The sequence below is a fragment of the Mytilus trossulus genome, chromosome 2 (genome assembly GCF_036588685.1).
Source record: "Mytilus trossulus isolate FHL-02 chromosome 2, PNRI_Mtr1.1.1.hap1, whole genome shotgun sequence".
Taxonomy (NCBI): domain Eukaryota; kingdom Metazoa; phylum Mollusca; class Bivalvia; order Mytilida; family Mytilidae; genus Mytilus; species Mytilus trossulus.
Window position 1 is genome coordinate 11,605,479 of NC_086374.1, and position 27,815 is coordinate 11,633,293.

A 27,815-nucleotide genomic window follows, 5' to 3' on the forward strand; every position below is an offset into this window, starting at 1 on the left:
AATATAAATATTTTGAGTGGTATATGATTTTGAATGGTATGTTTTAAAGAACTTAATTGTATTGTCTGGTTCTGTCCTGGCCTTTTAGCATTTTTAATAGTACTAAACAATGTTGTTTTCTTATATTATGTCTCTAATTTATGTCTAATCATATGTACTTGTATGTAATGCCATGAAAGCTCTTTATAGGGCCCTTTAATTGGAAATAAAATATTCTTATTCTTATTCTTATTCTTATTCTTATTCTTATTATTCTTATTCTTATTCTTATTCTTATTCTTATTCTTATTCTTATTCTTATTCTTATTCTTATTCTTATTCTTATTCTTATTCTTATATACGCAATACAAAAAAATCTTAAAGTGTACTCGTATCCAACTGTTATACTGTTTAAACATAATATATCTATTGCACTATATATTTTTCATATTGCACTAAAATATATATAAAATTGCTGTCATCTTGAAATTTTCTATATTGTACTTATATGGAGACAGGCGCGGATCCAGAAAGGGGGGGGGGGGTCGGGGGGTTGGAACCCCCCTTTTTTCCGAATTATCTTAAGTTGCTATAACTACATCTAATCCTATTGTATGTTTTGACAATAAAATATGTTTAAACTAAACTATTACTACTCAAAATTGATTGACAAACCTGTAACTTAAAAATGGATATGAAAATAAGAAGTTGTGGTTTATTCTCAGGTTTATGAATCATGCGCGATAATTTCTTAATATAAAATGTTTTTAGCAGTTTTATTTCTTTAAACTTAACTTCAAGCATCTCATTTTTTTTTTCTGATGCATTGATAGCTTACGCGATAGCTGACGTTGATACGCACATCACAGTAAGACTCTTGCAATCTAAAATCTTAAAAGAGGCCGAAAGAGAATAGGGACGAAGAGTATTTTGTGGCGAACACTCACAATAAAAAATGGCTGCGCCCATAGAATAGTAACACAACTTGGTAATCTGTGTGTTTTTGTGAAATCAACCAACGAGAAAATGACGAGAAAAAGAAAAATCCAGTTTAAAGATGACCCAGCGAATTTGAAACGCTTTCGAGATGAAATAATGCACCTGTCTGAACCAAAAACAAAAGACAGTAATGTTGAATTGTACAAGCATGATAAATCTGAATTTTCATTACGTGGAAAGAAGAAATTACCAAGGAAAATGAAGAGGAAAGAGGAAAGACATATGAAAAAAGCTAGAAAATTGGCACATTATCAGGGAAAACAGGTACAATATTCACTTTATCCATATATGTGGGTCTCATTGGGGTCTAAGCGTGACGCAGATTGTTGATTTTTAGTAAGCGTGGAACGTGAAAGTCGCTTTATTATTTTGTGAAAACGGGAAATGAAGTCTTGCAGGACCCGGGTAAAGACAAAAAATGAGAATATCTTATGTACATAGTGTAAGCGGGATACAGGAATCTAACAAAACAGTAAGCGGGATCCGGGATCGGAACCCCCCAATGAGACCCCCATATATCTGTATCAGTTTTAGGAATTCTCTCCTTCAACAATGTTCAAAGGAGCACTTCAAATATATTTACAGGACTATATTTACAGGGGTCTTGGATATACAAATTTGAAAAAAATTACACCTATGGGGTAAATGTTGGCTTCATTCAATGGCCCTTTTGGTTGATTGACAACGAAGCTTTCAAAAGTTCATTTCTTTTAATATATGTAAGGCATATATATATATAGCACAGTTTTCTATTTTTATACTCCACTTTGAAGCAGTTGTCCGTACATTTGAATCTACAGCAACATGCGCCTAATAATCATGATAATCTACTTGGTTTTAAAATAAGCTTTTTATTTATTACTACGCTAGGTAGGTTCAAGCAATTATCAGTTTTTAATGCTACGAAGAAAGCAGCTAATTGATGCAGGTATGGTATACAAGCATACCATGTTAACAGGGCAGACATGTTTGAGTTATCAACAGGTTATGAGTGGATATACATTGTACCTCAATAGACCACTTGCGAGTTCATCCGTCACCGGCAATAACTCGTCAATTATGCATGCCTTTATGACGTCATTTACCAGATAGAGGGGCTCGCCTGTATCCCTGCACTATTTACGTTCATCAAGCGTCTTAGTGATCGTTTTTGTGCAGGATAAACTAGAAATAATGGTTGCTCTGTAGGTACTTACTGACAATTCCCTAATGACAGCAGTGTTGATTGTCTATTTTTAGAATTCAATTTGCCGAATAATTCGTACAATATAGAATTATAATTTTCCAACCACTCGCTCAACCTTGTAAGGAAGTGACGACGCCCCTAAACGCACAGATGACTGCGATAAAGGCGCGTATAATTGACGAGTTTTTTCCGGTGACGGATGAACTCGAAAGTTGTCTATTCACTTACATGTAAATATCCACCTGTTTCAAGTTCTACCTGCCTCAAACCAATCCAGCTTAAATTCAACCCCAAGTTGATATTTCCTTTCTATTCAAGTCATTACAGCTCTATGTCGATTCAGCCCCATAGTAAAATATTAAATAAAAATCAGTGTGTTGAAGCTGTTTGCCCTTCTGATTATTTTGTGCATTACCTAATTTTGTACCATCTGCAATATTTCAAGAATAGAATAGTATTTGAAATTGATTTAATGTCCAGAATGGGGTAGAAAAGATGCAAGCAGGAAATCAGCGGACATTTGAAAACTTATCAAAACTGTGGTTCCCCTGATTATTAACACCGTTATACAAAATTGTAAGAATGAAATTAATATAAACATTTATATAAACATAAGAAAGATTTCATGAAATTAAAAACATGAATTTGTTCCGAATGTTTTATCCGATTTTCAATTGTATCAGTTAATCAAAAAGAAGTCTTAGGTGCTTGGATAATCGGATAATAGATACACTGTATTGCACTGTATGTTGGTCTTCTTCTCTTCTACTTTCGATACAGAAAACTACAATGTATCAATGTACTGATGTTTAATTTCCGGTGCATGCCTGGTTAATATTTTCAAAATAAATTGAAATGCAGAATTTTTTTTATCAAAACATAGATTAACAAAATATTTCTTGTTTAATATTGTATTTGATCATATATTTTTGTATCTTCAATTTTTCAATTTTATCTGTTTGTTTTTCATTTATACAATTTTTTCTGTTTGTTTTTCATTTATACAATTTTTTATAAAGTTTTTAGTAATTTCATTTTATATTTTTATCTTTTTCTTTTTATGACATGTATGATAGGTGGAATATTTTTGTTGTTGTAAATATCAACCATCAAATCCGAGGTACACTTTCCATACAATGTATTTTGGTATTAAGGTTAGATAGTGTTGTGCGCCGCACAGTACATTCTAGTGAAAATACACTATTTTCTTTGTAATTAATGGAGAGTGTTGTGCACAGCACAGAACATTATAGTACAAAATAAACATGGAATTTATTAAGAATTTCAATGGCAAGAATTTAAGCAAATTCCATAATCAAAAATAATTCCAAGTTCAAATAATAGGTTGTTACATAGTGATATTGAGGTGAGTCCATTTTTTCACCTCTTTCATGTTATTTATGGAAGGGATAAGGCTTCTCAAAACATTTTTGTAATACACAGATTATTTAAATTCTAAGACTTAGGCTGAGGTAACAGAATTCAATTTACATTATCATGTTGGAAATCAATATCAATATATACTGTGGTTCATAGAAAATGATATTTAATACCCTTACATTTTTCAAAGACCTTTGATCTATCAAGGTTGAGGTTCATAGAAAATGATATTTAATATCCTTACCTTTTTCAAAGACCTTTGATCTATCAAGGTTGAGGTTCATAGAAAATGATATTTAATACCCTTACGTTTTTCAAAGACCTTTGATCTATCAAGGTTGAGGTTCATGGAAAATGATATTTAATACCCTTACATTTTTCAAAGACCTTGATCTATCAAGGTTGAGGTTCATAGAAAATGATATTTAATACCCTTACGTTTTTCAAAGACCTTTGATCTATCAAGGTTGAGGTTCATGGAAAATGATATTTAATACCCTTACATTTTTCAAAGACCTTTGATCTATCAAGGTTGAGGTTCATAGAAAATGATATTTAATACCCTTACATTTTTCAAAGACCTTTGATCTATCAAGGTTGAGGTTCATGGAAAATGATATTTAATACCCTTACATTTTTCAAAGACCTTTGATCTATCAAGGTTGAGGTTCATAGAAAATGATATTTAATACCCTTACATTTTTCAAAGACCTTTGATCTATCAAGGTTGAGGTTCATAGAAAATGATATTTAATACCCTTACATTTTTCAAAGACCTTTGATCTATCAATGTTGAGGTTCATAGAAAATGATATTTAATACCCTTACATTTTTCAAAGACCTTTGATCTATCAAGGTTGAGGTTCATGGAAAATGATATTTAACACCCTTACATTTTTCAAAGACCTTTGATCTATCAAGGTTGAGGTTCATAGAAAATGACATTTAATATCCTTACATTTTTCAAAGACCTTTGATCTATCAAGGTTGAGGTTCATGGAAAATGATATTTAATACCCTTACATTTTTCAAAGACCTTTGATCTATCAAGGTTGAGGTTCATAGAAAATGATATTTAATACCCTTACATTTTTCAAAGACCTTTGATCTATCAAGGTTGAGGTTCATGGAAAATGATATTTAATACCCTTACATTTTTCAAAAGTCCTTTGATCTATCAAGGTTGAGGTTCATAGAAAATGATATTTAACACCCTTACATTTTCAAAGACCTTTGATCTATCAAGGTTGAGGTTCATAGAAAATGACATTTAATATCCTTACATTTTTCAAAGACCTTTGATCTATCAAGGTTGAGGTTCATAGAAAATGATATTTAATACCCTTACATTTTTCAAAGACCTTTGATCTATCAAGGTTGAGGTTCATAGAAAATGATATTTAACACCCTTACATTTTTCAAAGACCTTTGATCTATCAAGGTTGAGGTTCATAGAAAATGACATTCAATATCCTTACATTTTTCAAAGACCTTTGATCTATCAAGGTTGAGGTTCATAGAAAATGATATTTAATACCCTTACATTTTTCAAACACCTTTGATCTATCAAGGTTGAGGTTCATAGAAAATGATATTTAATACCCTTACATTTTTCAAAGACCTTTGATCTATCAAGGTTGAGGTTCATGGAAAATGATATTTAATACCCTTACATTTTTCAAAGACCTTTGATCTATCAAGGTTGAGGTTCATAGAAAAGGATATTTAATACCCTTACTTTTTTCAAAGACCTTTGATCTATCAAGGTTGAGGTTCATGGAAAATGATATTTAATACCCTTACATTTTTCAAAGACCTTTGATCTATCAAGGTTTAGGTTCATAGAAAATGATATTTAATACCCTTACATTTTTCAAAGACCTTTGATCTATCAAGGTTGAGGTTCATAGAAAATGATATTTAATACCCTTACATTTTTCAAAGTCCTTTGATCTATCAAGGTTGAGGTTCATAGAAAATGATATTTAACACCCTTACATTTTTCAAAGACCTTTGATCTATCAAGGTTGAGGTTCATAGAAAATGACATTTAATATCCTTACATTTTTCAAAGACCTTTGATCTATCAAGGTTGAGGTTCATGGAAAATGATATTTAATACCCTTACATTTTTCAAAGACCTTTGATCTATCAAGGTTGAGGTTCATAGAAAATGACATTTAATACCCTTACATTTTTCAAAGACCTTTGATCTATCAAGGTTGAGGTTCATGGAAAATGATATTTAATACCCTTACATTTTTAAAAGACCTTTGATCTATCAAGGTTGAGGTTCATAGAAAATGATATTAAATACCCTTACATTTTTCAAAGACCTTTGATCTATCAAGGTTGAGGTTCATAGAAAATGATATTTAACACCTGTACATTTTTCAAAGACCTTTGATCTATCAAGGTTGAGGTTCATGGAAAAGGATATTTAATGCCCTTACATTTTTCAAAGACCTTTGATCTATCAAGGTTGAGGTTCATAGAAAATGATATTTAATACCCTTACATTTTTCAAAGACCTTTGATCTATCAAGGTTGAGGTTCATGGAAAATGATATTTAACACCCTTACATTTTTCAAGGACCTTTGATCTATCAAGGTTGAGGTTCATAGAAAATGATATTTAATACCCTTACATTTTTCAAAGACCTTTGATCTATCAAGGTTGAGGTTCATGGAAAATGATATTTAATACCCTTACATTTTTCAAAGACCTTTGATCTATCAAGGTTGAGCTTCATAGAAAATGACATTACTACCATCACCTTTTGAAAAAAGATCTTTGATCTACAAGCATAGAAAATAATTATTATTTTTGGGGCCATCAACTTTTTTAAAGATCATTTACCTAAATATTCACTTCTCATATTAACATTTCATTATACTGTTGTAGATACCTAAAGCAGAAGACCAGTTAAAGAAAAAGAAAGAAGAAGAAAAGATTGAAAGAAAACAGAAAACTTTGGAAAAGCAAAAGAAAAAGAAGAAAAAATCAAAAGAAAAAAAGAAAGAAAAATTGAAAATGGTTAGAATGACCATGTTTTTGGTCAGAATACTTTAATGGCCATTGTATGATAATGTGGGGTTGGAACTTTTTACTATTATTGTTATGCAGTACAAGTATCTTAAGTCGAAATGAATATTGTTCCTAATGAGTTTGATTCTATAGATAGTAAACTTCATCGGCAGTATAGAAAACTGCTAATATGAACATAAGGAGGTGCAGCATGTTAGCTAATGTGACTAACTAGAACTTTAAAATATGGTATTTATTTGGTTGGATAAGAAATATTTACAGTTATATTGAATGAAAATTGTAATATGATTTTTTATTCTAGGAAGAAGAGATGAAAAAAGAAGATATGCGTGCTGCTATTCAAAAAGAAGAAAAAATGTTAAAGCAGTTGTCGAAACAGCTTCATTTGAATAAAAGAAAGAGTAAAACTCTTCCTCAGTCATTTTTGAATGATGGTTTGGATTGTATCTTTTGATTTAGAATGTTAAATGTAGATATATATTTTATAAATGGTAATTTTCTTTATATACTTTAATTCAGACTCAGGTCAGAGGTCAAGGTCATTACAACAATTTGGTCAAAATAGTTTCCAGATGAGTTCTTTTTAAACCCTATGTCCAGTGTTTAGCCTTATGGGATGAAGAACAGATTGCAGAGTCTATTGGTCAAGGTCACAGTTGTCATTGATAAATTTGTTTGGTGGATTGATTCTATCAATAAAATAATTGTCTGAATTTTATTTTTTTACCAAAACTATGCTCCACAAAATGAGGAGGACCTGATTCTTAGCAGAAATTGATAGATTTGATTTGGACAAAAGCTTTGTTTGAGTGTTACATGTTTTATACAAAGTATAAAACCTAGGTTGAAAATATATCTTGATTAGAAAAAAAATATTTTGGTCAGAATACCTATTGGTTATTGTCAGTTTTAAAATAATTCGCCAGCAGACTGTACATTCTTCATCACTAGACCCTAAAATTACTACCATACAGCACATTGTGCTTCTTTAATTAAAATCCATAAACATCACATAAATCATCTTCTGGATCTGCAATGTACTTTGCTTCTTGAATTACGATTTTTGTGTTGTTTCTCGTTGACCAATGTAAAAAGAAGTGAATAAGCCAGATAATATTGTTACAGTCTCTCATTTAAATGGTTAATGCATGCAAGATTCAAACACTGTCAAAAAAGTTCAATTTGTCAAATATTTTAAAAGTTTGTATGACATTTGGTCTTTTATGTAGCATGTGATTAAGCCTTAACAGTAAATACAGATTTATTAGACGTAGTAGATAAAGACAAAGTAACAGCATTGTACGAGGACTCTGACATTGAGGAGGAAACTACTGCAGGTAAAAACAACCTTTATACATGTTGTTTTATTATGATATTTGATTCAAATCAATGTTCAAGTGACTAGATGGCACACTTGTCAGCTAAACAAATAATGTGGTATGATTACCAATGGGACAATTTTCCACCAGAGTCCAAATAATAAAGAAGTAAAAAACTATGGGTCATTGTATGGCCTTTCACAGTGAACTAAACCAATATCCCATAACAAGCTTTAAAAGAGCCAGAAATAACCAATGTGAAACAATTCTTGAGAAAACTAATAGCTTATACTGTATAGGGGGTTATTTTCGCTGGTGAAAAATTTCACGATTTTCATTGAACAAGGTATATGAAATATTTTGGCAGTTATTATTTTGGCAGTTATTATTTTGGCGGATTAAAAACTTTTATTAATACCTTTGTATGTACACCTTTAATTTGGCGAAATTTATTTTGGCGATTTTGTGCTATCCAGGAAAAATAAGCAAAAATGTGCACCCTGCAAAAATAATCCACTATACAGTATTTCATCAGTATTCTACTATAAGTAGTAAAGAGCTTTAAAATTAAATGTTTTCAATAGCAATATGTCTTCATTCAACAATTCTGACTGGTATACATGGTATATGTATTTAAACTTACAAGCTGCTATACTTCCAACGAAATTAATAATTGAAAGCTCAAGAAATGTCACAGTTCGAATATTTGTTTTAAATTATTCAATCTCCACGTCTTTATTACTAAATATTTATTAGACATCTCCTGAGTATCTACTACATATCTTGTTTTGATATTAAAGTTTTCCCTCCATTTTCTAGGGAATAAAGACGACAGTAACAGTGACCAGGAGGTAAGTGATGAAATGGACGATGAAAACTCAGATGAGATGGACGATGATCAACAAAAGAAAAGAGCAATCAAGGAAATAATGTCACATCTCAAAAAATCAGAGGCGAAATCTATACTGAAAACTTCTAAAACTGTCAAGAAAGATAAAACAATAGCAAATGTCAAATTCTGTGAGGTGGGAGAGGCAGTTGTAGAGGATGATCTCTCTGACGATGAAAATTTAAGTGATGAAGATAAAGATGTGACTGATGATGATGAAGAAAATTTAGATGATCAGAATTTAAGTGAAGATGACGATTTACACAATCATGATGAAAGCGAGGATGAAAGGATTCTAAGCAATAAATCTAAATATTCAACAGAGGAAACTGACAGTGATGAAAGTGGTGATATCCTTTCAGATGAAAACAGTGACACTGAAGCAGCACCAAAATTGCATCACAATAAGGGAGACAATCCAGAATCAACTTTAAAAGAAGATATCTATGGTAGGCTGAGAGATTCACAGGGCAATATAGTAACTGCAGCAACGGGCTCATATATACCACCAGCAAAGAGGTTGGCAATGGCAGACACCATGGATGAAAAGAAAAAGTTAAAAATGGAAAGACTTAAAAAACAGCTAAAAGGTTTAATTAACAGGTGAACTTTTAATTAGAATTATTCTTCCTCTGGTTTCCTATTAAATATAAGTATTGAGGGTCCAAAAAATATATTCTTATCCTTTTTAGATGTAAGTGTTGATAAAATGTATAGACAATAACTGGTTTGTGTCTTTAAATATCAGCTGTTTTTGTACGAGGCTAGGAAACAAGGTGTATACTAGCTTTTAGCAAGCTATTGCACCTGTTTCGAGCCTAGTACAAATACAACTGATTTTTAAAGACACTTAACAGTTATTGTCTTTATCCTGCAACTAATTCTGTATATTATTTGTGTTTTGAAAGACAAAAAAACCCACATGTTTTGCATTTATTTTCGATTTAAAATCCCTTGATGCCGGCCTGTATAGTAATACTATACAGTTATCACACATTCAGCAAAAGACGGGGACACATAAAAAGAATCTAAAACAGTCAATAATAATACATCGCTCAAGGTGAATAATTATCTATTTTAACATAACAACTAATTTCAACAGTAAAAACAAAAAACAAAACATTGTTCAATTTGAAACAGGAGTGTACGAGTTGTCCTACGCTAAAGACTCAACATTTACCAAACATGCATGCTGAAATTGACATGGTTGTTTTTGTTACACAATCATACACATTCAAGTTTTGAAATCAATAGTTGTCATGGTAGAAAAGACTGCTGTTCATGTGTGTTTGGTATCAGAAAATTGGTGTGATTCTATTGCTCTAAAGAAATGTTTGAAAACAAACAATGTATAAAAGTAATTGTTAATTTCGCAATTGATACGTCATTGGAATGCGGCTGCAATGCACATTCTGAGGACATGCAGGTTCATACAATAATCAGTCTGGCAGTGGATGGAGCTTTAAAGTGATGTATAGTATACAGGTACAGCATAGCGATATCTGTAGGGCTGTATTTGTATAGTAGAACACCCAATTGCAGGATAAGTATATAATTAATGTTTACATATAAATCTTGATATTCAGGTGTAGTCATAATGGATTATAAGATTTTTTTACATCTTGATGTTTAGTAAAATATTCCAGGTGATTGCATTGACATGTTTTAAAAAGCCTCTAATTATATGTAAACTTTTAACTAAAGCAGATCTTTATATTACTTTAAGTTATATCTATTAAAAAAAAAAAATGGAAAAAAGGAAGATATATTATCATGTAATCATCTCACAGAATTATTATTATTATTATGACTGCAATAAAATTGAAAATGAAGATAGGGGGAAGAGACAACAACTTGATTAATAGGCAGAAAAACAGTTGAGGTCCAACAATGAGTCTTCAACATAATGAGACAGCACACAGAGGCAGGCTTCAGCTGGCCCCCTTAACAAAATGTGTACCAGTTCAGAGAAAATGGACATCACACTAAACTTCAAAACAAAAAACTTAACTTACATTGAAAAACATACAAGACTAACAAAGAACCAAAAATGTAACAGGGTTAAATATGTAATGATGATGTTTTGTGAGATCTGAGTAATTGTTGATATTTAGCAACAGATTTTTATTTGAATGGTCAAGGTAGGTTTACATGGGGTCCCAGAATCATCTTATAGATTGAGACCTGAGCTTATTGTCATTTAATCATGGGTACAATAAAACTCATAATAAAAAATCACCTTCATTGTTCATTGTATTAAAATACTGGATTGTTTTATATTTGTTTAGGACAAGTGAAGCTAACATGGGTCCAATCATCTCACAGATAGAGACAATTTATACAACTAACAGTAGAGGAGATGTTAATGAAACGTTACGAGATATCATCATGGAGTCGACTGTGTCAAGTATGGTCACGCCTGAGAGACTAGCTATGGAACTGATGATGTTGGTTGCTATACTAAATAATAACGTAGGAATGGAAGTTGGTAAGATGGAAAACTTTTATAACAGTCTCTTGTTTTTTTGGTAACTTAGTTATTAAAGTCTGCCATGTTGAAATATATTATAATCATTCTTTGTTTTAAATAATATTAAGAGGTAAAATTTCAAATAAATGAACATTGTCATCAACTATCAATAAGGGTGATGAATAACTTTTAACATCAATTATATAGATAAAACTCTACTCTAACATAGATAATTTTGACCTTTAATAATGAACCAAAGTAGAGATGACCTTCAACAGTCAATGTAGTTCTATTCAATGTATTTATTATTTATTGAAAATGACAAGTTTAAATTAAAGTAAACAATGTGAAGTCAGACTAGAAAAGAACAGAATGCTTTGCACATCAACTTCTGTATTCTTTTAATCCCAGCAATAAAGTTTAGTTTCAACGAAAGTATGTGCTTGGCTATTTTATTTTTAAGTCAGTCTGTGAAATTTTCATTAATTTTGTTTTACATTATTTTAGGTGGTTTGTTCATTCAGGAATTAGCATGGAAATTAAAAGCAACTTGGGAAGATTTGGAGGGGAAATATCTTGACAATATTGTGTTACTGTTTTCTCATCTCTATAACTTCAAAGTGAGTACTTATTGGCTAGGAACAGTTTGGGAAGTTATAAAGTAAATTAATTAACAATGTTTTTTTCTCTTTCTTTTCTATCAAGTGAGAAATAATACGTTTATATGATTATATGAAATAGCTAAATATAAGAGACTACAATAGTTCACACAAACCACAAATTATTTTAAAATTAATGTCAGTTATTTCTTAATTGATTGATTGCATTAAATTACCAAAATTTCCAAGTGAAATGAATACTGACCGTTTGAAATGTGAAAAACTCCATCATTCAAGTATTGTCAAGAAGGTGTTGATGATGTTGCATCAATACAATTTGGGAATTCAGAAGAAAAACAAATAGTTCCTTGTACCAAAATATTGTATTTTATATGAATTTGGTTAAATATACTTACCATGAAATTACATTTATATTATATAGAATATGTTTGCTTTCACAACATGTTCTCATCGCAATTAACTAGGTGATTAAAAATTACATCCATGAGATGTACTCACCTACGTCATAGTTCACCTGTGTAACATACACTAGCTTTAGTTTTAATTTTTGCGTTCAAGAGAACGCATGTTTCTCGTCGGCAAGGATTCTTAACAGTTTACTGTTGAAAATCCTTATGTTTTATAAAAGACATTATTTGTTTTCGGAATATCGGTATACGATTGATTTAATGTGAATCAGAATACAGCGCTTCTGCCAAGTTTCTGATATGCACTTTTTCGTCATTTTTACAGCTTACGAGTCTGGAAATACGACGACATAGAAAATGACTTTTGTTTAGCCGCCATTTTCAAACATTAAATCGGGTCCGAGGAAAGGCAGAATTTAGCTGTCAAAATCGGACATGTTACGTGAGTACTACGTTTTTAAAAAAGATATTTTTTTAAACGGATGTTTATTTCTTTTTTCACGCTCAGCTGACCGGATTTTTCACTGCATTAGAGCAATGCTACGAAACGGGTCGAGTGTAAAGTTTGGATAAAGTCGATTGTTTACAATTTGCAGTCTGTACACGAGACTGTGTAAACACATCACTATATTAAAATCAGAATAGGTATTTTGACCAGATCTGATTGTTTTTCATGTGGAAAACGTCTGTATGGGAACATATACCACTATTGTCACTTGTTTACAATTTGCAGTCTGTTACGTGTACACCTGGTACACGAGACTGTGTAAACACATAACTATTGAATCAGAATAGGTATTTTGACCAGATCTGATTATTTTAATGTGGAAAACGTCCGTATGGGAGCGTATACCACTATTGTGACTAGAACCTTAATTGGTTCAATAAATTTCAATCAGAAAAGGGAATCTGCCCATTTCTGATTGTTTTATTTGGAAAACGTTTCATACAGGGAGCGTAGACCAACAGTGATAATGTTTTAACAGTTGATAAATACATCACAATCAGAATAGGGATTTTGCCCACAACTGATGATGTTTATTTGGTTAACCTTCCATTCAGGGAACATAAACCATATTTATTGAAAATAAAACGTGCTCAATGGATCACTATAGAATTAAAATAGAATAGGGATTTTGCCCAAGTCTATTTGATTAATGTTGACATGTTTCATACAGGAAACATAGGAACTAGAACAACATGCATGATTTAGAATCTGTAAGTTGCTTTCATTCTAATAAAATACAGATTTGATATCTTACATAAAATTAAATCATAACTATTTATTGATTGCACATTGATATTTATTGAGCATAGAATTGCATGTGGATGATTGTTGCAAATAAAATAAATTAGAATCAGACTAGTGAATTTAAGTACAAGTCTATCTGATTTTTCTAGACATCCTTCCACCCAGGGAAAATTATGTCTACTTTTTATTATATTTTAAAACAACACAAGCATAGCTAATATATGGTTGCACAAAGCCACATTGTTTTTTGTGATGAACCAACAGTTTAGTCAATTAACATATTTGCTCATATTGATAATATATTGAACAAGTGTCGGGAAATAGTCAAGACAGATATTAAAGACACTAAAATAATACATTGTTATCTAGTACAATACAAATGTGATTGCAGTTTAAGCATACCAATACATACTTCTTTTAAATATGTCCAGTTTAAATCAGGACAGTAATTCTTAGAAGCCTGAAATATTTTTCCAGAACAGCAAATTGCTGTAAATATTTAATTATTTTTTTACTGATAAATAATTCTCCAATGCTCTAACAGACATGGAGACAGTAAGAATGGAGCACTGTTCTAAATACAGTTGATAGCTTGTGACAACTCTTTTTACTAATATTAAATTTCATGGTCAGTTTACTTATGACAAGAACAACATGAATATTATAAGTATGAACTGCTATAACCAATTGTTTGTTTTTGTCGGCAGTAAGGAAACAAAGGCTTTTATATGTTTTTATGTAAACATTAGATTGTCTATTGAATAAAGAGTTTAGGGGATGTCATGATGCATTTCACAAAGACTCATTCGAGGTAATGGCTTATATATTGATTACATAATTCAGAGTGTACATTGCCAATGCATATAATATAATATGTACCAAATCTGTTTTGTTTTGAGTACACAAAAAACGAGGTGATAACATAAGACTTAAGAGACTATCTTATCCTCACTATATGGGAATCACTGTCAAATTATACATATATGTATCTTCCAATCATGAAATTAAAAGGAGTTTGGATGCTCTTTTAAAGATAGAAAATTATGCCTAATAATTTACATCTTAAGTTTTCTAAGCAATGTCAACAGATGGGCAAATTTCTGCTATAAGGATTGATTCATTGGGTCTGTTTTATTCTTAATGTGAGATTGGTAGAACCCAACAGTTTATGCAATGGCTACACATTGTTTTTCCTAGAGTTAAATATTGATTCAGAATTCTGAAGTATAGAGGACTCAAATATGCAGATTTATAGAAACAAGATTATCATTAATTTAGATCTTGTAAAAAAAAAAAAAAAAAAAAAAAAAAAAAAAAATTAGTAAAATATTGGTAAATAAATAAATAAGATTTAAGCATTGTGGATGCCGGATTTATTTAAAATGCTAGACATGATCTAGGAAATAGAAGTAGTTCTCAAGATTTGAAACTATCTATTATACAGCTCTTTATATAAACCTTTTATTTAGTCAGTCTACGTCAGATGCAGAAAAAAAAAAAAAAAAAAAAAGAGGTTTTTTGGAGTAACACATGATGTACCAATATAAACATATAATATATATACTTTTCAATTGGTTCTCAAATTTTAGCACCATTGTAGAAGCAGTTAATCTAACAGCAAAATGTAGGAAAAGCAATTTATTCAAAAGACTGATTAATAGTTAGCAAATTGCTTTCAATTGTCTAAGAATAGTACATGGAAGTAAAATATAGTATGATAATTCCATGATTATATCAAATCAAATACGAGACATTTTCTTAATATTATACCTAAATATTAAAATGTCACTGTTTATTTTTGCTCATTATTAGCATAAAGTTACAAAAATCTAGTCTGGTCAAAGTCAAGTTGTGTATTATCTACATGCAGGAAGGTTTTCCGAATGCATGTGATTTTAATTTCGGAATTGATGGTAATTATTCACTTTTCAATTTCCATATTACCAGCCAGAATAATATAAATATATAGCATAGAGTTAGTATCTAATGCAAGAATATGCTACACAAAATTGAAATGTGTTTATTTTTAACAATTACTTTGAATTTTGATTCAATATTGTTTTGAAAGATGTGATTATTTAAATCACATTAATTTTGTTTTTTTTTCCAAATCTGGGGACAAATGCAAAATTCTTCTGAGTGACTAAGTTAACCAAATGGCTGGGTTGAAGTCACAAATATACTACAAAAAGTTGTTTGGTTTATATATATTGAATCATATCAGAATGTATAGGATTCAGACGAGGTGAACCAAGACAGAAATAAAATGAGCATTTTTGATAGTGAAACCATTTCTGAAATAACTAAGAACACTTAGGATACTGCAAGTTAGTACAAGTGTTTTCCATTTTGTCAAACAAGTGTTTTTCTTTAAATACAACTATAGAACTATATTTGACAAGTTGCATTTAAGTATTTCTGATAGCGAAATAATTTCTGAAATTAATATAAACAATTGTCAAGAGCAACATACAAGAGTTGTTCATTATGTCAAATTTTTGTTTCTTTAAATTTGGAACTGTGTACATGACAAGATATTCTAGAAAGTTAACCGTTGTGAAATGTTAATTAGAAATATCAAAACATTTTATTTTAGACAGATTTTTCATAGCTGGAGAAAATCATCTGTTAGCATTCTTTTTGGATTTATAAGGACAACAATCATGGCTTTAATTCAGCTCAACATCCAAATGTTCTGTGGAAGCAGTATATCAATGGAAACATGTATACTGAAACTTTTCCACTGATTTGTCCATTTCTGTATTTTTACAATTGAGTAGTCCAATACAAAACAAAAATATTGTTCATGGTTGAAATGGTAGACATTGTATTCAAAGGTTCTACCACTCATAGAAATTTTATCAGATTTTTAAAATTTAGTCAGTTTAGAGAAATGTCATTATACAATAGTACAAGACTTCTCTTGAAGAAAATATTTTATACTTAATCTATAAAATATTAAAAGTAGTATATCTAACAGAGAAGCAAATTCTCAGGGACTATAACTTTAAAAAAGTTTAAAGATTAATCCAGATTTAGCATAATCATGAAACAACTTTGGTTTGAGTCTTTAATAAACTTTGATTGTATTAAGGACACCTATTTACAAAGTATATTTTTTAATTGATTATGATTCTTTAATTAAGTAGAAAAGAATTTATTTCGAAAGATATGATATTGAACAGGTTATCAAAAGACGACAGCAATCATATATTATCTGTTATTATATTAATATAGACAGAGACATATAAATTGAATTATATTTCTCTGATATAGAGAAAACAATGGAAAGTTAAAGAAAGGTAATAATGTTTCCAAATAAACTTAAGTTTCAAAGTTGAAAGTAAATGAAATTAAGGTTGGATTAGTTCTTGTCGATTTGTACAAGCAACAAGAACAACCTATTCAGAAACAAATTCTTATTTACTGTTGCATAAATATTACAACACATTTAGCTCATAATGAAGGAGCTTTAATATAATTATTTCTATACTGACCTGCAGATTATTTATTCATCAGATATAGAAAGATGGGGAATATATATACATGTGAGTGCCATTGAGACAACCCTACATCAAGTCTATTAATTTTGCATACTTGTATTTATACAATCTGCAAAGTTTGCCATTGATACATATAGTTATGCAGCATAGCTTCATTGTATAATAAATTCAGTAATTTCGGTTTTTACTAATAACCGTATTTACAAAAATTTAATGGAGTTACATTTTAAAAAATTTCACATTATTTTTTATATGTTGAAATTGTATGTGTGTGAGAGAATTTATCCTCCACCAAATGAAATACTGCTTGTTAATCAGTAAATATTCTATATAATATAAATGTAATTTCATGGTAAGTATATTTAACCAAATTCATATAAAATGGTAATTTTTGAAATCTCAAGAAGAGATTTTATATGAATTTATAGGGTTAAATATACTTACCACAATCCACCACCACCCCTGGATTAAATTCAGTTTTTTGTTCACTTAATTGAAATTATTCAATTAAAAGACAAATTAAAACTAAAGCTAGTGTATGTTACACAGGTGAACTATGACGTAGGTGAGTACATCTCATGGATGTAATTTTTAATCACCTAGTTAATTGCGATGAGAACATGTTGTGAAAGCAAACATATTCTATATAATATAAATGTAATTTCATGGTAAGTATATTTAACCCTATAAATTCATATAAAATCTCTTCTTGAGATTTCAAAAATTACCATTTTCTACTTTATTGCCATTAAAAAAATGTTATCTTATCAAAGAATTCAAATTTCAAAAATATTCAACTCGTGATCAAACAACATCCATGTGTTGCAGACATGGATGAGAGAAATGTTTGATGTTTAAGATAAAAACAACTATAGTTTATAAATATGTTGACCCAAATAACGGCTTGTACAAGAATGTAAAATTATATATGTTTCATTGAAGGTTATCCACTGTATACTGATCTTTGATATAATTAGAAAGTTTGTGGAAAGATTTACAGAAAAAGACATTGAACTGATATTACTAGTACTAAGATGTAAGTACACATAGTTTATATGAGACAGGTATACAGTTTTTTGATTGAACTGATATTACTGGTACTAAGTTGTAAATACACATAGGTAATAAAAGACAGGCTAACAGTTTGCTTATTGAACTTATATTACTGGTACTGAGATGTAAGTATAGAAAGTTGCTGTCTGACTGGGATATAGTTTGATTGATATAAGTACATGTATATATGTATATAAGTAAAGCTACTTTTTAACAGGTATACAGACTAATGTTGTTGTTTGAACAGCAAATGAATTTACCTATAAATAATCCTTTATATGAAAAGAAGAGAATATCTGGACTGAAAATTTTCAGAAAATAAATTGCATTGAAAATATATTTTTCTAGAGCGATAACTAATATATTAATATGACCACTTATGTTTTTACCTATGATCTCAAAGATTATAATAAATTGGTAGGAACTGTAAACAGATGTCAGCAGGAAAAGTTCATGTTTGTCAGATTAGTGATTCAGGCTCGATGGAGCCTCTTGTTTGTTACAGCTGTTATATGTTTATTTGTAATTGTAACACCAATTATATATTGTCTATAAGATGATATTTGATTCTTGAAATAAAATGACCTTGATTTATTTGTTCAGCTGTTGGATTCAGTTTACGGAAGGACGACCCCCATACACTGAAAGACATTATACTCTTGATACAAGGGAAGGCTACCTCATTGGATAAAACGCAATCAAGTCGGGTACAGTTCATGTTAGATGTGTTACTTGCCATTAAAAACAATAACATGAGGAAAATACCAAATTATGACCCAGAGAAATGTGAACAGATGAAAAAAACAGCTAGAAATCATGCTAAAAGTAAGCTTTAATATGTATAACTGTAAGCTTTAATATGTATAACTGTAAGCTTTAATATGTATAACTGTAAGCTTTAATATGTATAACTGTACACTTTAATATGTATAACTGTAAGCTTTTATACTGTGGATTTATTTATTTTCTTGGATTCCAATTTTCGTGGATTGAAGAAGACATGAATTTTTGTGGTTATTTGATTTCATGGTTTTGACAATCTAGACGAACAAAGCAATGCATTATTTTGTTCATTGAATATTTAAATTTGTGGTTCACCTGTTCACATGAAACCCATGAAAATTAGAATCCAAAGAATAATAATAGATTACTGTAGGATCCAGGGTTACTGCTAGACAGTCGAGCCAGGAAGAACACAATCAAGTGTATTTATTTATTTATTGTGAGAACATAGCATTATGGGATGACATCAATTTTGACGTGGCAAGAAATATTTATTAACCATATGCTAAAAATTTGCTAAAAATTAATTAAGATTATTTCAAAAAGCTATTACGACTAAAATGTAATTAAATATATTTTAATGCATGTATTTTTTATTTCTTCCTATTTAGCAAGCCTTGGTACTAACCAACTGAGAATAGGCTTAGAAGATTTAATGAATGCAGAGGACAAAGGTCGCTGGTGGGTGGTTGGATCAGCATGGGAAGGAAGATCAGATAAACATGAAGGTATGTGAAGAAAGGTCACACTTCTAATTTACACATTTTAATTGATGTAGCTCTGTGGACATTGTTTGATTTGGCAATCACTTGTAAGTTGGTATTTGTCATTGTCAATTGTCATAAACCTTTAAAAAATTCAATGGACCAATTTTAACCAAAATTGGGATGGTGATGGCTAGGGTATAAAGTATAGAACAGAATAGAATATTTTAATTACCCATATGACAGGGCCCATAAAAGGCATTATAAACTGAATAACAGCTTACAGTTTATGCTTTTGTTCCCGCCAATCAACTAACATGGCCACCTTGGCAAGAAAATTAAACCATAAGGTTAAAACCATAAGTTGTCTTAAATCTTAAAAATTATACTAGTTTGAAAAAGTGCTTTAAATGTCTGACAGCATCTACTTATTTCACATTTTTATAAAAAAAATACCATTAAAAAACAGATGACTATTTTATAGCTATATAGGAATTTTTGTCCATAAATTAAGATTGTGTACTATTTTTTTATGGTTTTGCCTATTATCCTGAAAGGTACAATAGGTATACAGACACTGTAAATAGCAAAAAATTATCAGCAGTACATGATCTATAAAAAAAGACAATATGACTGAGAGCATCAATTGACTCCATTATGGAGATTTTCCCCTGTTTTCTGTTTAAAATAAGAATTATGTTGTAATTATACCCCCGCTTTAAAAAAGGGGGGGTATACTGTTTTACCTGTCTGTCCATCAGTCCGTCCATCCTTCAGTCAGTCCGTCCGTCAGTCAGTCCGTCCCATGAAACTTTCGTCACATTTTTCTCAGGAACTACAATACAAGGATTTCTGAAATTTGGTTTCAGGGTTTATCTAAGTCAGCTATTCCGTGTGATGCGTTTTCAGATTCATCACATGACAACTTCCTGTTTACCGAACACTTGTATGATTTTACACATGATAGCCAAGTCGAAAATTTTCGTCACATTTTTCTCAGGAACTACAATACAAGGATTTCTGAAATTTGGTTTCAGGGTTTATCTAAGTCAGGTATACCGTGTGATGCGTTTTCAGATTCATCACATGACAACTTCCTGTTTACCGAACACTTGTATGATTTTACACATGATAGCCAAGTTGAAAATTTTCGTCACATTTTTCTCAGGAACTACAATACAAGGATTTCTGAAATTTGGTTTCAGGATTTATATAAGTCAGCTATACCGTGTGATGCCTTTTCAGATTCATCACTCAACAACTTCCTGTTTACCGAACACTTGTATGATTTTACACATGATAGCCAAGTTGAAAATTTTCGTCACATTTTTCTCAGGAACTACAGTACAAGGATTTCTGAAATTTGGTTTCAGGATTTATATAAGTCAGGTATACCGTGTGATGCGTTTTCAGATTCATCACTCGACAACTTCCTGTTTACCGAACACTTGTATGATTTTACACATGATAGCCAAGTTGAAAATTTTCGTCACATTTTTCTCAGGAACTACAATACAAGGATTTCTGAAATTTGGTTTCAGGATTTATATAAGTCAGCTATACCGTGTGATGCGTTTTCAGATTCATCACTCGACAACTTCCTGTTTACCGAACACTTGCATATTTTTACACTATTAATATTATCCACTTGCGGCGGGGGTATCATCAGTGAGCAGTAGCTTGCAGTTTCACTTGTTTGAGATGTCCATATCATGTCTGTGGGGTATGTGAGAAAAACTAATATAGGTTCTTTTATTTAAAATATTTTTAATTGTAAGAATGATTTGTTTTTCTGTTCCAGATGTTAAACAAACAGTTCACACAACAGTACTTGGAGAAGCCAGTGATAAAATATTAGAATTAGCCAGAAAACAACGAATGAACACAGGCATAAGGAAAAGTATTTTCTGTTCTATAATGACAAGTGAGGTAAATATTGGTACCATATCATCCCTCCTCCTCTTTCTGTATGGACTTCAGTATATACACAGGTAATACTGGAATAAGGAGAACTATCTTCTGTTCTATAATGGCAAGTGAGGTAAATATTGGTACCATATCATCCCTCTTTCCTTTCTGTATTGACCTCAGTCTATACACAGGTAATACTGGAATAAGAGAAGTATCTTCTGTTCTATAATGACAAGGTAGTAACATTTGGATAGGGAAAAGTACGTCAAACCTTAGACATAGTGTAATTAATATGGAATCGTCTCTGTCCAAAACTTCACAAACCTCAGAAGAACAAAATAAACCGTATGTGTAAAACAATGGAAGCAAACTATTTTTCAGTAAAATGAAAAGTATGGTACATGTATGCACTACCTTAACTTGTCTATCATTATAGTTTTGGCAAACAAACTAGTAGAATCTCTAAACAAGTAGGAATCAAATGAAATACAGAAGAGCAAAAATATACTAACAGACAAACGTCCAGAAAACTAAATATTGAGAAACATAAATTCTAATAAAAGACATAGGTGAATCAGAAATTTAAATCTACAATATTCATTGTGTATTTTCAGGACTATATTGATGCATTTGAGAAATTATTACGACTTGGTCTGAAAAATCAACAAGAAAGGGAGCTAATCCATGTAATAACAGACTGCTGTCTCCAGGAAAAATCATATAATCAATTTTACGCTTATCTTCTCCAAAAGTTCTGTGAATATGACAGGAGATTTTTGGTAAGTAAGATAGACCTTATGATAAAAGACAACTGTCTCCAGGAAAAATTCATTTTATGTACATTGTTCATATTGTTTACGAACAATTCTGTGATTCCAACAAACTGTTACACATGAGGGAAGTAATCCATGTGATCCAAGACTGGTTATTATAGATTATTGTTGATCATCTCAACGAGATTGATTTTCTCTCTTGAGCTGGTACAGCGAAAGTGAGAAAAGCAATCGAGTTGAGATGACCAATGATAATCTATTTATTGCTATTTTACCTATGACGATGTTGTCAATTTCATGTCAATTTCGTTAGCAACGCCACGTGGCCTCCTTAGTTTCTAGTGATAATTTTTCCATCTCAAGCGAGAAGCATGGTATGAAAATTATCACAAAAAAAGATCAAAAGAAAAATGCACAAAATAGCGATAATAGTGTTTATCAAGAAAATGGCTGATTTCAGGCATGGGAAATCACTCCTGATAGAGAAAGCTATCAATGGCATATGACATAACTCCTGATAGAGAAAGCTATCAATGACTTGTTACATAACTCCTGATAGAGAAAGCTATCAATGGCATGGGACATAACTCCTGATAGAGAAAGCTATCAATGGCATGGGACATATCTCCTGATAGAGAAAGCTATCAATAGCATTAGCATGGGACATAACTCCTGATAGAGAAAGCTATCAATGGCATGGAATATAACTCCTGATAAAGAAAGCTATTAATGGCATGGGATATAACTCCTGATAGATAAAGCTATCAATGGCATGGGACATAACTCCTGATAGAGAAAGCTATCAATGGCATAGGACATTACTTCTGATAGAGAAAGCTATCAATGGCATGGGATATAACTCCTGATAGAGAAAGCTATCAATGGCATGGGATATAACTCCTGATAGAGAAAGGTATCAATGGCATGGGACATAACTCCTGATTCCTGATAGAGAAAGCTATCAATGGCATAGGACATAACTCCTGATAGAGAAAGCTATCAATGGCATTGGATATAACTCCTGATAGAGAAAGCTATCAATGGCATGGGATATAACTCCTGATAGAGAAAGGTATCAATGGCATGGGACATAACTCCTGATTCCTGATAGAGAAAGCTATCAATGGCATAGGACATAACTCCTGATAGAGAAAGCTATCAATGGCATGGGATATAACTCCTGATAGAGAAAGCTATCAATGGCATGGGATATAACTCCTGATACAGAAAGGTATCAATGGCATGGGACATAACTCCTGATTCCTGATAGAGAAAGCTATCAATGGCATAGGACATAACTCCTGATAGAGAAAGCTATCAATGGCATTGGATATAACTCCTGATAGAGAAAGCTATCAATGGCATGGGACATATTTCCTGATAGAGAAAGCTATCAATGGCATGGGACATAACTCCTGATAGAGAAAGCATTTATCATTTCAGTCATTTTATCTATACTCACCACTGTTCATCTGGTATGTCTAGAAATTTTTGATTTCTATCTTGCTGCTATTCTTATCTTGGACAACTCTTTTAGGGGTATTTTGCTAATAATATTGTACATTTATTTCTCGTTCCTGAGGTAGATATGATGATTTGTTCACCTGAGAGTATTCATATTTTACAAGGGCTTGTCCTAGGGAAATATGATTTTTCGAGGGTGAGCAAATCTTCATATCTCCCTCAGGAATGGGAAATAAATGTTGAAATAAAATACATGTTGTTTATTTTGAAATGATTTAAGAAGATAAGAACTAACAAAATGTCATTCTTTGTTCCCAAAAGCTTTTTTAAATACTAGAGTATACAAGATAATGATATTTTCAGATGACATTCCAATTCATGCTGTGGGACAAATTTAAAGAAATGAGTCACCAATCAGAACAGAGTAGAAACAATCTAGGGAAAATTGTGGTACATCTTCTTGTTACAAAGTCCATATCACTCAGTGTGTTCAAGGTAAGTTAAAAAAACATTTAAAAAAAATTGCAAAAGTCAGCATCCATCCCTTTATTTTAAGATAGATATTCAAATTAGAGCATTTGCTCACTAAGAAATATTGACATTATTTTCATGTAGAAAAGGTTGTTATTTATTTAGAAATGAAAAATAATAAGATTTATAATCTTATGTCAGTGTATGTTCATTGGCATGGTCCTGTCAATATATTACAACCTTAAATTAGCAATTGCACTTACAATGTAACCATTTAGTTTTTGACAAATGCTACCATGCAAGAAAAGTAAAATCGAGAATATTCAATTCAAATGGTGAAAATGATAAATTAGATACAAAATTAAAAGTGAGAACTAATATATGTTGTCTTGTTTCAGGTAGTAGAGTTTGGGACTTTAGACAAGAACATGGTGAGATTCCTAAAGCAAGTGTTACAAGAAATTCTATTGGATCACCCTGATCATGTGATGCAAGAAGTTTTCTCTAGAATTGCACCATTGACAAAATTACATCTTTTACATGAAGGACTTAAATTATTTATGAGACATTTTCTTGTTGGGAAGAAGTCTAAACAAGAGCAGAATAAACTATTGATAGAGAGAGTATCTTTAGCAGAGAAAGCACTGTCAGCTGGTCATTCTAAGTTCCAATTATAACTTACCTGTATGATGATAGTTATGGGAAAGAAATAAAATTAGTTTTGAATACACAAGTTAAATGAAAGTTACCGACTGTCTGTTGAAGATTGGTAACAAGAGGGACCTCTTTCGCACAGAACATACAACATAAGGGAAGAACTTCACACTGTTCAACACCAGACAAGTGAATAATTTTAACAGGGACTAACATATGTCTGTTGTCTTCCCAAGTTCCATAAACACAACCATTGATAAGGTTCCTGACTTGGCACATGCTCATGAGATGGGGCTAAACTCATTCCTCACAGGTTCCCATCTTAATCAGTGAAATGATTAAAGGTACGTACTGTTAGAGAGATAATGAAAATCACACAAGACAGGGCACTCAACTCTTTAACACCAATATTCTAGAGACCACAATCAAGAATAAAATGTCAACTGAGCTAACTACATATTCAAATGAAATCAGATTTTCATGCACCACCTACCCACCTACGATAGTAGAGGGGTATTATGTTTTCTGGTCTGTCCGTCTGTCCTTCCATTTGTTTGTCGGTCTGTTCCACTTCAGGTTAAAGTTTTTGGTCAAGGTAGTAATTGATGACTTGAAACTTAGTACACATGTGCCATATGATATCATCTTTCTAATTTTAATGCCAAATTAGAGTTTTCACCCCAATTTCACGGTTCACTGAACATAGAAAATGATAGTGCAAATTTCAGGTTAAAGTTTTTGGTCAAGGTAGTTTTTGATGAAGTTGAAGTCCAATCAACTTGAAACTTAGTATACATGTTCCCTATGATATGATCTTTCTAATTTTAATGCCAAATTAGAGTTTTAACTCAAATTTCATGGTCCACTAAACATAGAAAATGACAGTGCAAGTGGGGCATCAAAATTTTATATAACACAAATATAATTGACACCTGTGTTATGATAGACTTTATCAAAACTTTAATTCATCTACTTTTAAAAGACCTTAGATAGGTATGTTTGTCAAGAAAGCCCTTACATTAGTGGATATGCCTAAGTTATATAATAGTTTTGATACCTAATGTAATGCCAGTAGGAAAACATTTCAAGGGAAATCCCAGAATATTTTGGAGTCTCTGCTTTGATATATGTGTACAAGTTTGATAGAACAAGATAATGGCACTGGAACATGTTTAAGTGACGGCTGAATAAAATATTTACATACAATCTTTATTTCATTGTTTATTTACTCGGATATGTTGACTGTAAAAAAGAGTGAAATGTGCTCTTTGAGTGTTTTATGGATTATTAGTTGTGTTTATGATCACTCTCTGTCTCTCTCTAAGATCTTTTGATGGAGAATAGTTTTATGATTATAACAAATAAATAACAGTAGTATACCGCTGTACAAAAATCAACAGAAAATGTTCTGACATACAAGTGTGATGCTAAATAGCTATACACCTATTTGTGAGTTCATTGTAGAGATAAAGATAAATGTGTGATGCTAAATAGCTATACACCTATTTGTGAGTTCATTCTAGAGATAAAGATAAAAGTGTGATGCTAAATAGCTATACACCTATTTGTGAGTTCATTCTAGAGATAAAGATAAATGTCTGATGCTAAATAGCTATACACCTGTTTGTGAGTTCATTCTAGAGATAAAGATAAATTGTTTAGAAGTTTTAAATATTAATAATCATGGTGGTGGCACTAGTTTACTTTAGTTTAAACATATTTTATTGTCCAAAACATTGACAATAGGATTAGACACACTATAGGTTAGTCAAAAGTTTAAGGTTACATATATAAAGGCAACAGTACCGCTGTTTGAAAATCATAAATTGATTGAGAGAAAAACAAATCTCGGTTACATACTAAAACCAAGGGAAACATCAAATGTAAGAGGAAAACAATGAAACAATAGAAACACTGACATGCAACAAAATTAAACAATAATGCAACACACACAGAAACGAAATATAAGAAAACAACTGTCATATAATACATGATAGATCATGGACACTGATTATTTTTATACGACCGCAAATTTTGAAAAAATTTTCGTCGTATATTGCTATCACGTTGGCGTCGTCGTCGTCGTCGTCGTCGTCCGAATACTTTTAGTTTTCGCACTCTAACTTTAGTAAAAGTGAATAGAAATCTATGAAATTTTAACACAAGGTTTATGACCATAAAAGGAAGGCTGGTATTGATTTTGGGAGTTTTGGTCCCAACATTTTAGGAATTAGGGGCCAAAAAGGGCCCAAATAAGCATTTTCTTGGTTTTCGCACTATAACTTTAGTTTAAGTTAATAGAAATCTATGAAATTTTGACACAAGGTTGATGACCACAAAAGAAAGGTTGGGATTGATTTTGGGAGTTTTGGTTTCAACAGTTTTGGAATTAGGGGCCAAAAAAGGGCCCAAATAAGCATTATTCTTGGTTTTCGCACAATAACTTCAGTTTAAGTGAATAGAAATCAATGAAATTTAAACATAATGTTTATGACCACAATAGAAAGATTGGTATTGATTTTGGGAGTTAAGGTCCCAACAGTTTAGGAATTAGGGGCCAAAAAGGGACCCAAATAAGCATTTTTCTTGGTTTTCGCACCATAACGTTAGTATAAGTAAATAGAAATCTATGAAATTTAAACACAAGGTTAATGACCATAAAAGGAAGGTTGGTAATGATTTTGGGAGTTTTGGTCCCAACAGTTTAGGAAAAAGGGGCCCAAAGGGTCCAAAATTAAACTTTGTTTGATGTCATCAAAATTGAATAATTGGGGTTCTTTGATATGCCGAATCTAACTGTGTATGTAGATTCTTCAATTTTGGTCCCGTTTTCAAATTGGTCTACATTTAGGTCCAAAGGGTCCAAAATTAAACTTAGTTTGATTTTGACCAAAAATGAATCGGTTGGGTTCTTTGATATGTTGAATCTAAAAATGTACTTAGATTCTT

General features: G+C 31.2%; 1 protein-coding gene across 1 annotated transcript; it reads left to right on the top strand.

Moving 5' to 3' along the window:
* Positions 1 to 897: 897 nt before the first annotated feature.
* LOC134706490 (nucleolar MIF4G domain-containing protein 1-like) lies at positions 898 to 26,072 on the top strand. Its single transcript, XM_063565467.1, has 14 exons — positions 898 to 1,242; positions 6,450 to 6,581; positions 6,895 to 7,036; positions 7,853 to 7,930; positions 8,732 to 9,404; positions 11,090 to 11,289; positions 11,779 to 11,891; positions 17,996 to 18,089; positions 18,710 to 18,931; positions 19,501 to 19,617; positions 21,395 to 21,522; positions 22,119 to 22,283; positions 24,105 to 24,236; positions 24,611 to 26,072. Exons 1-14 carry the CDS (start codon positions 1,006 to 1,008, stop codon positions 24,887 to 24,889), a joined length of 2,712 nt encoding a protein of 903 aa, XP_063421537.1. The 5' UTR covers positions 898 to 1,005; the 3' UTR covers positions 24,890 to 26,072.
* The last annotated feature ends 1,743 nt before the right edge of the window (positions 26,073 to 27,815 follow it).

What these genes read in the sequence shown, in the direction of transcription:
- LOC134706490 (XM_063565467.1), top strand. Translation starts at nt 1,006, where the DNA reads ATGACGAGAAAAAGAAAAATCCAGTTTAAAGATGACCCAGCGAATTTG. An exon ending in AAGATCAGATAAACATGAAG is followed by an intron (nt 19,618 to 21,394) that starts GTATGTGAAGAA and finishes TTTCTGTTCCAG; the next exon opens with ATGTTAAACAAACAGTTCAC. An exon ending in AATATGACAGGAGATTTTTG is followed by an intron (nt 22,284 to 24,104) that starts GTAAGTAAGATA and finishes TGATATTTTCAG; the next exon opens with ATGACATTCCAATTCATGCT.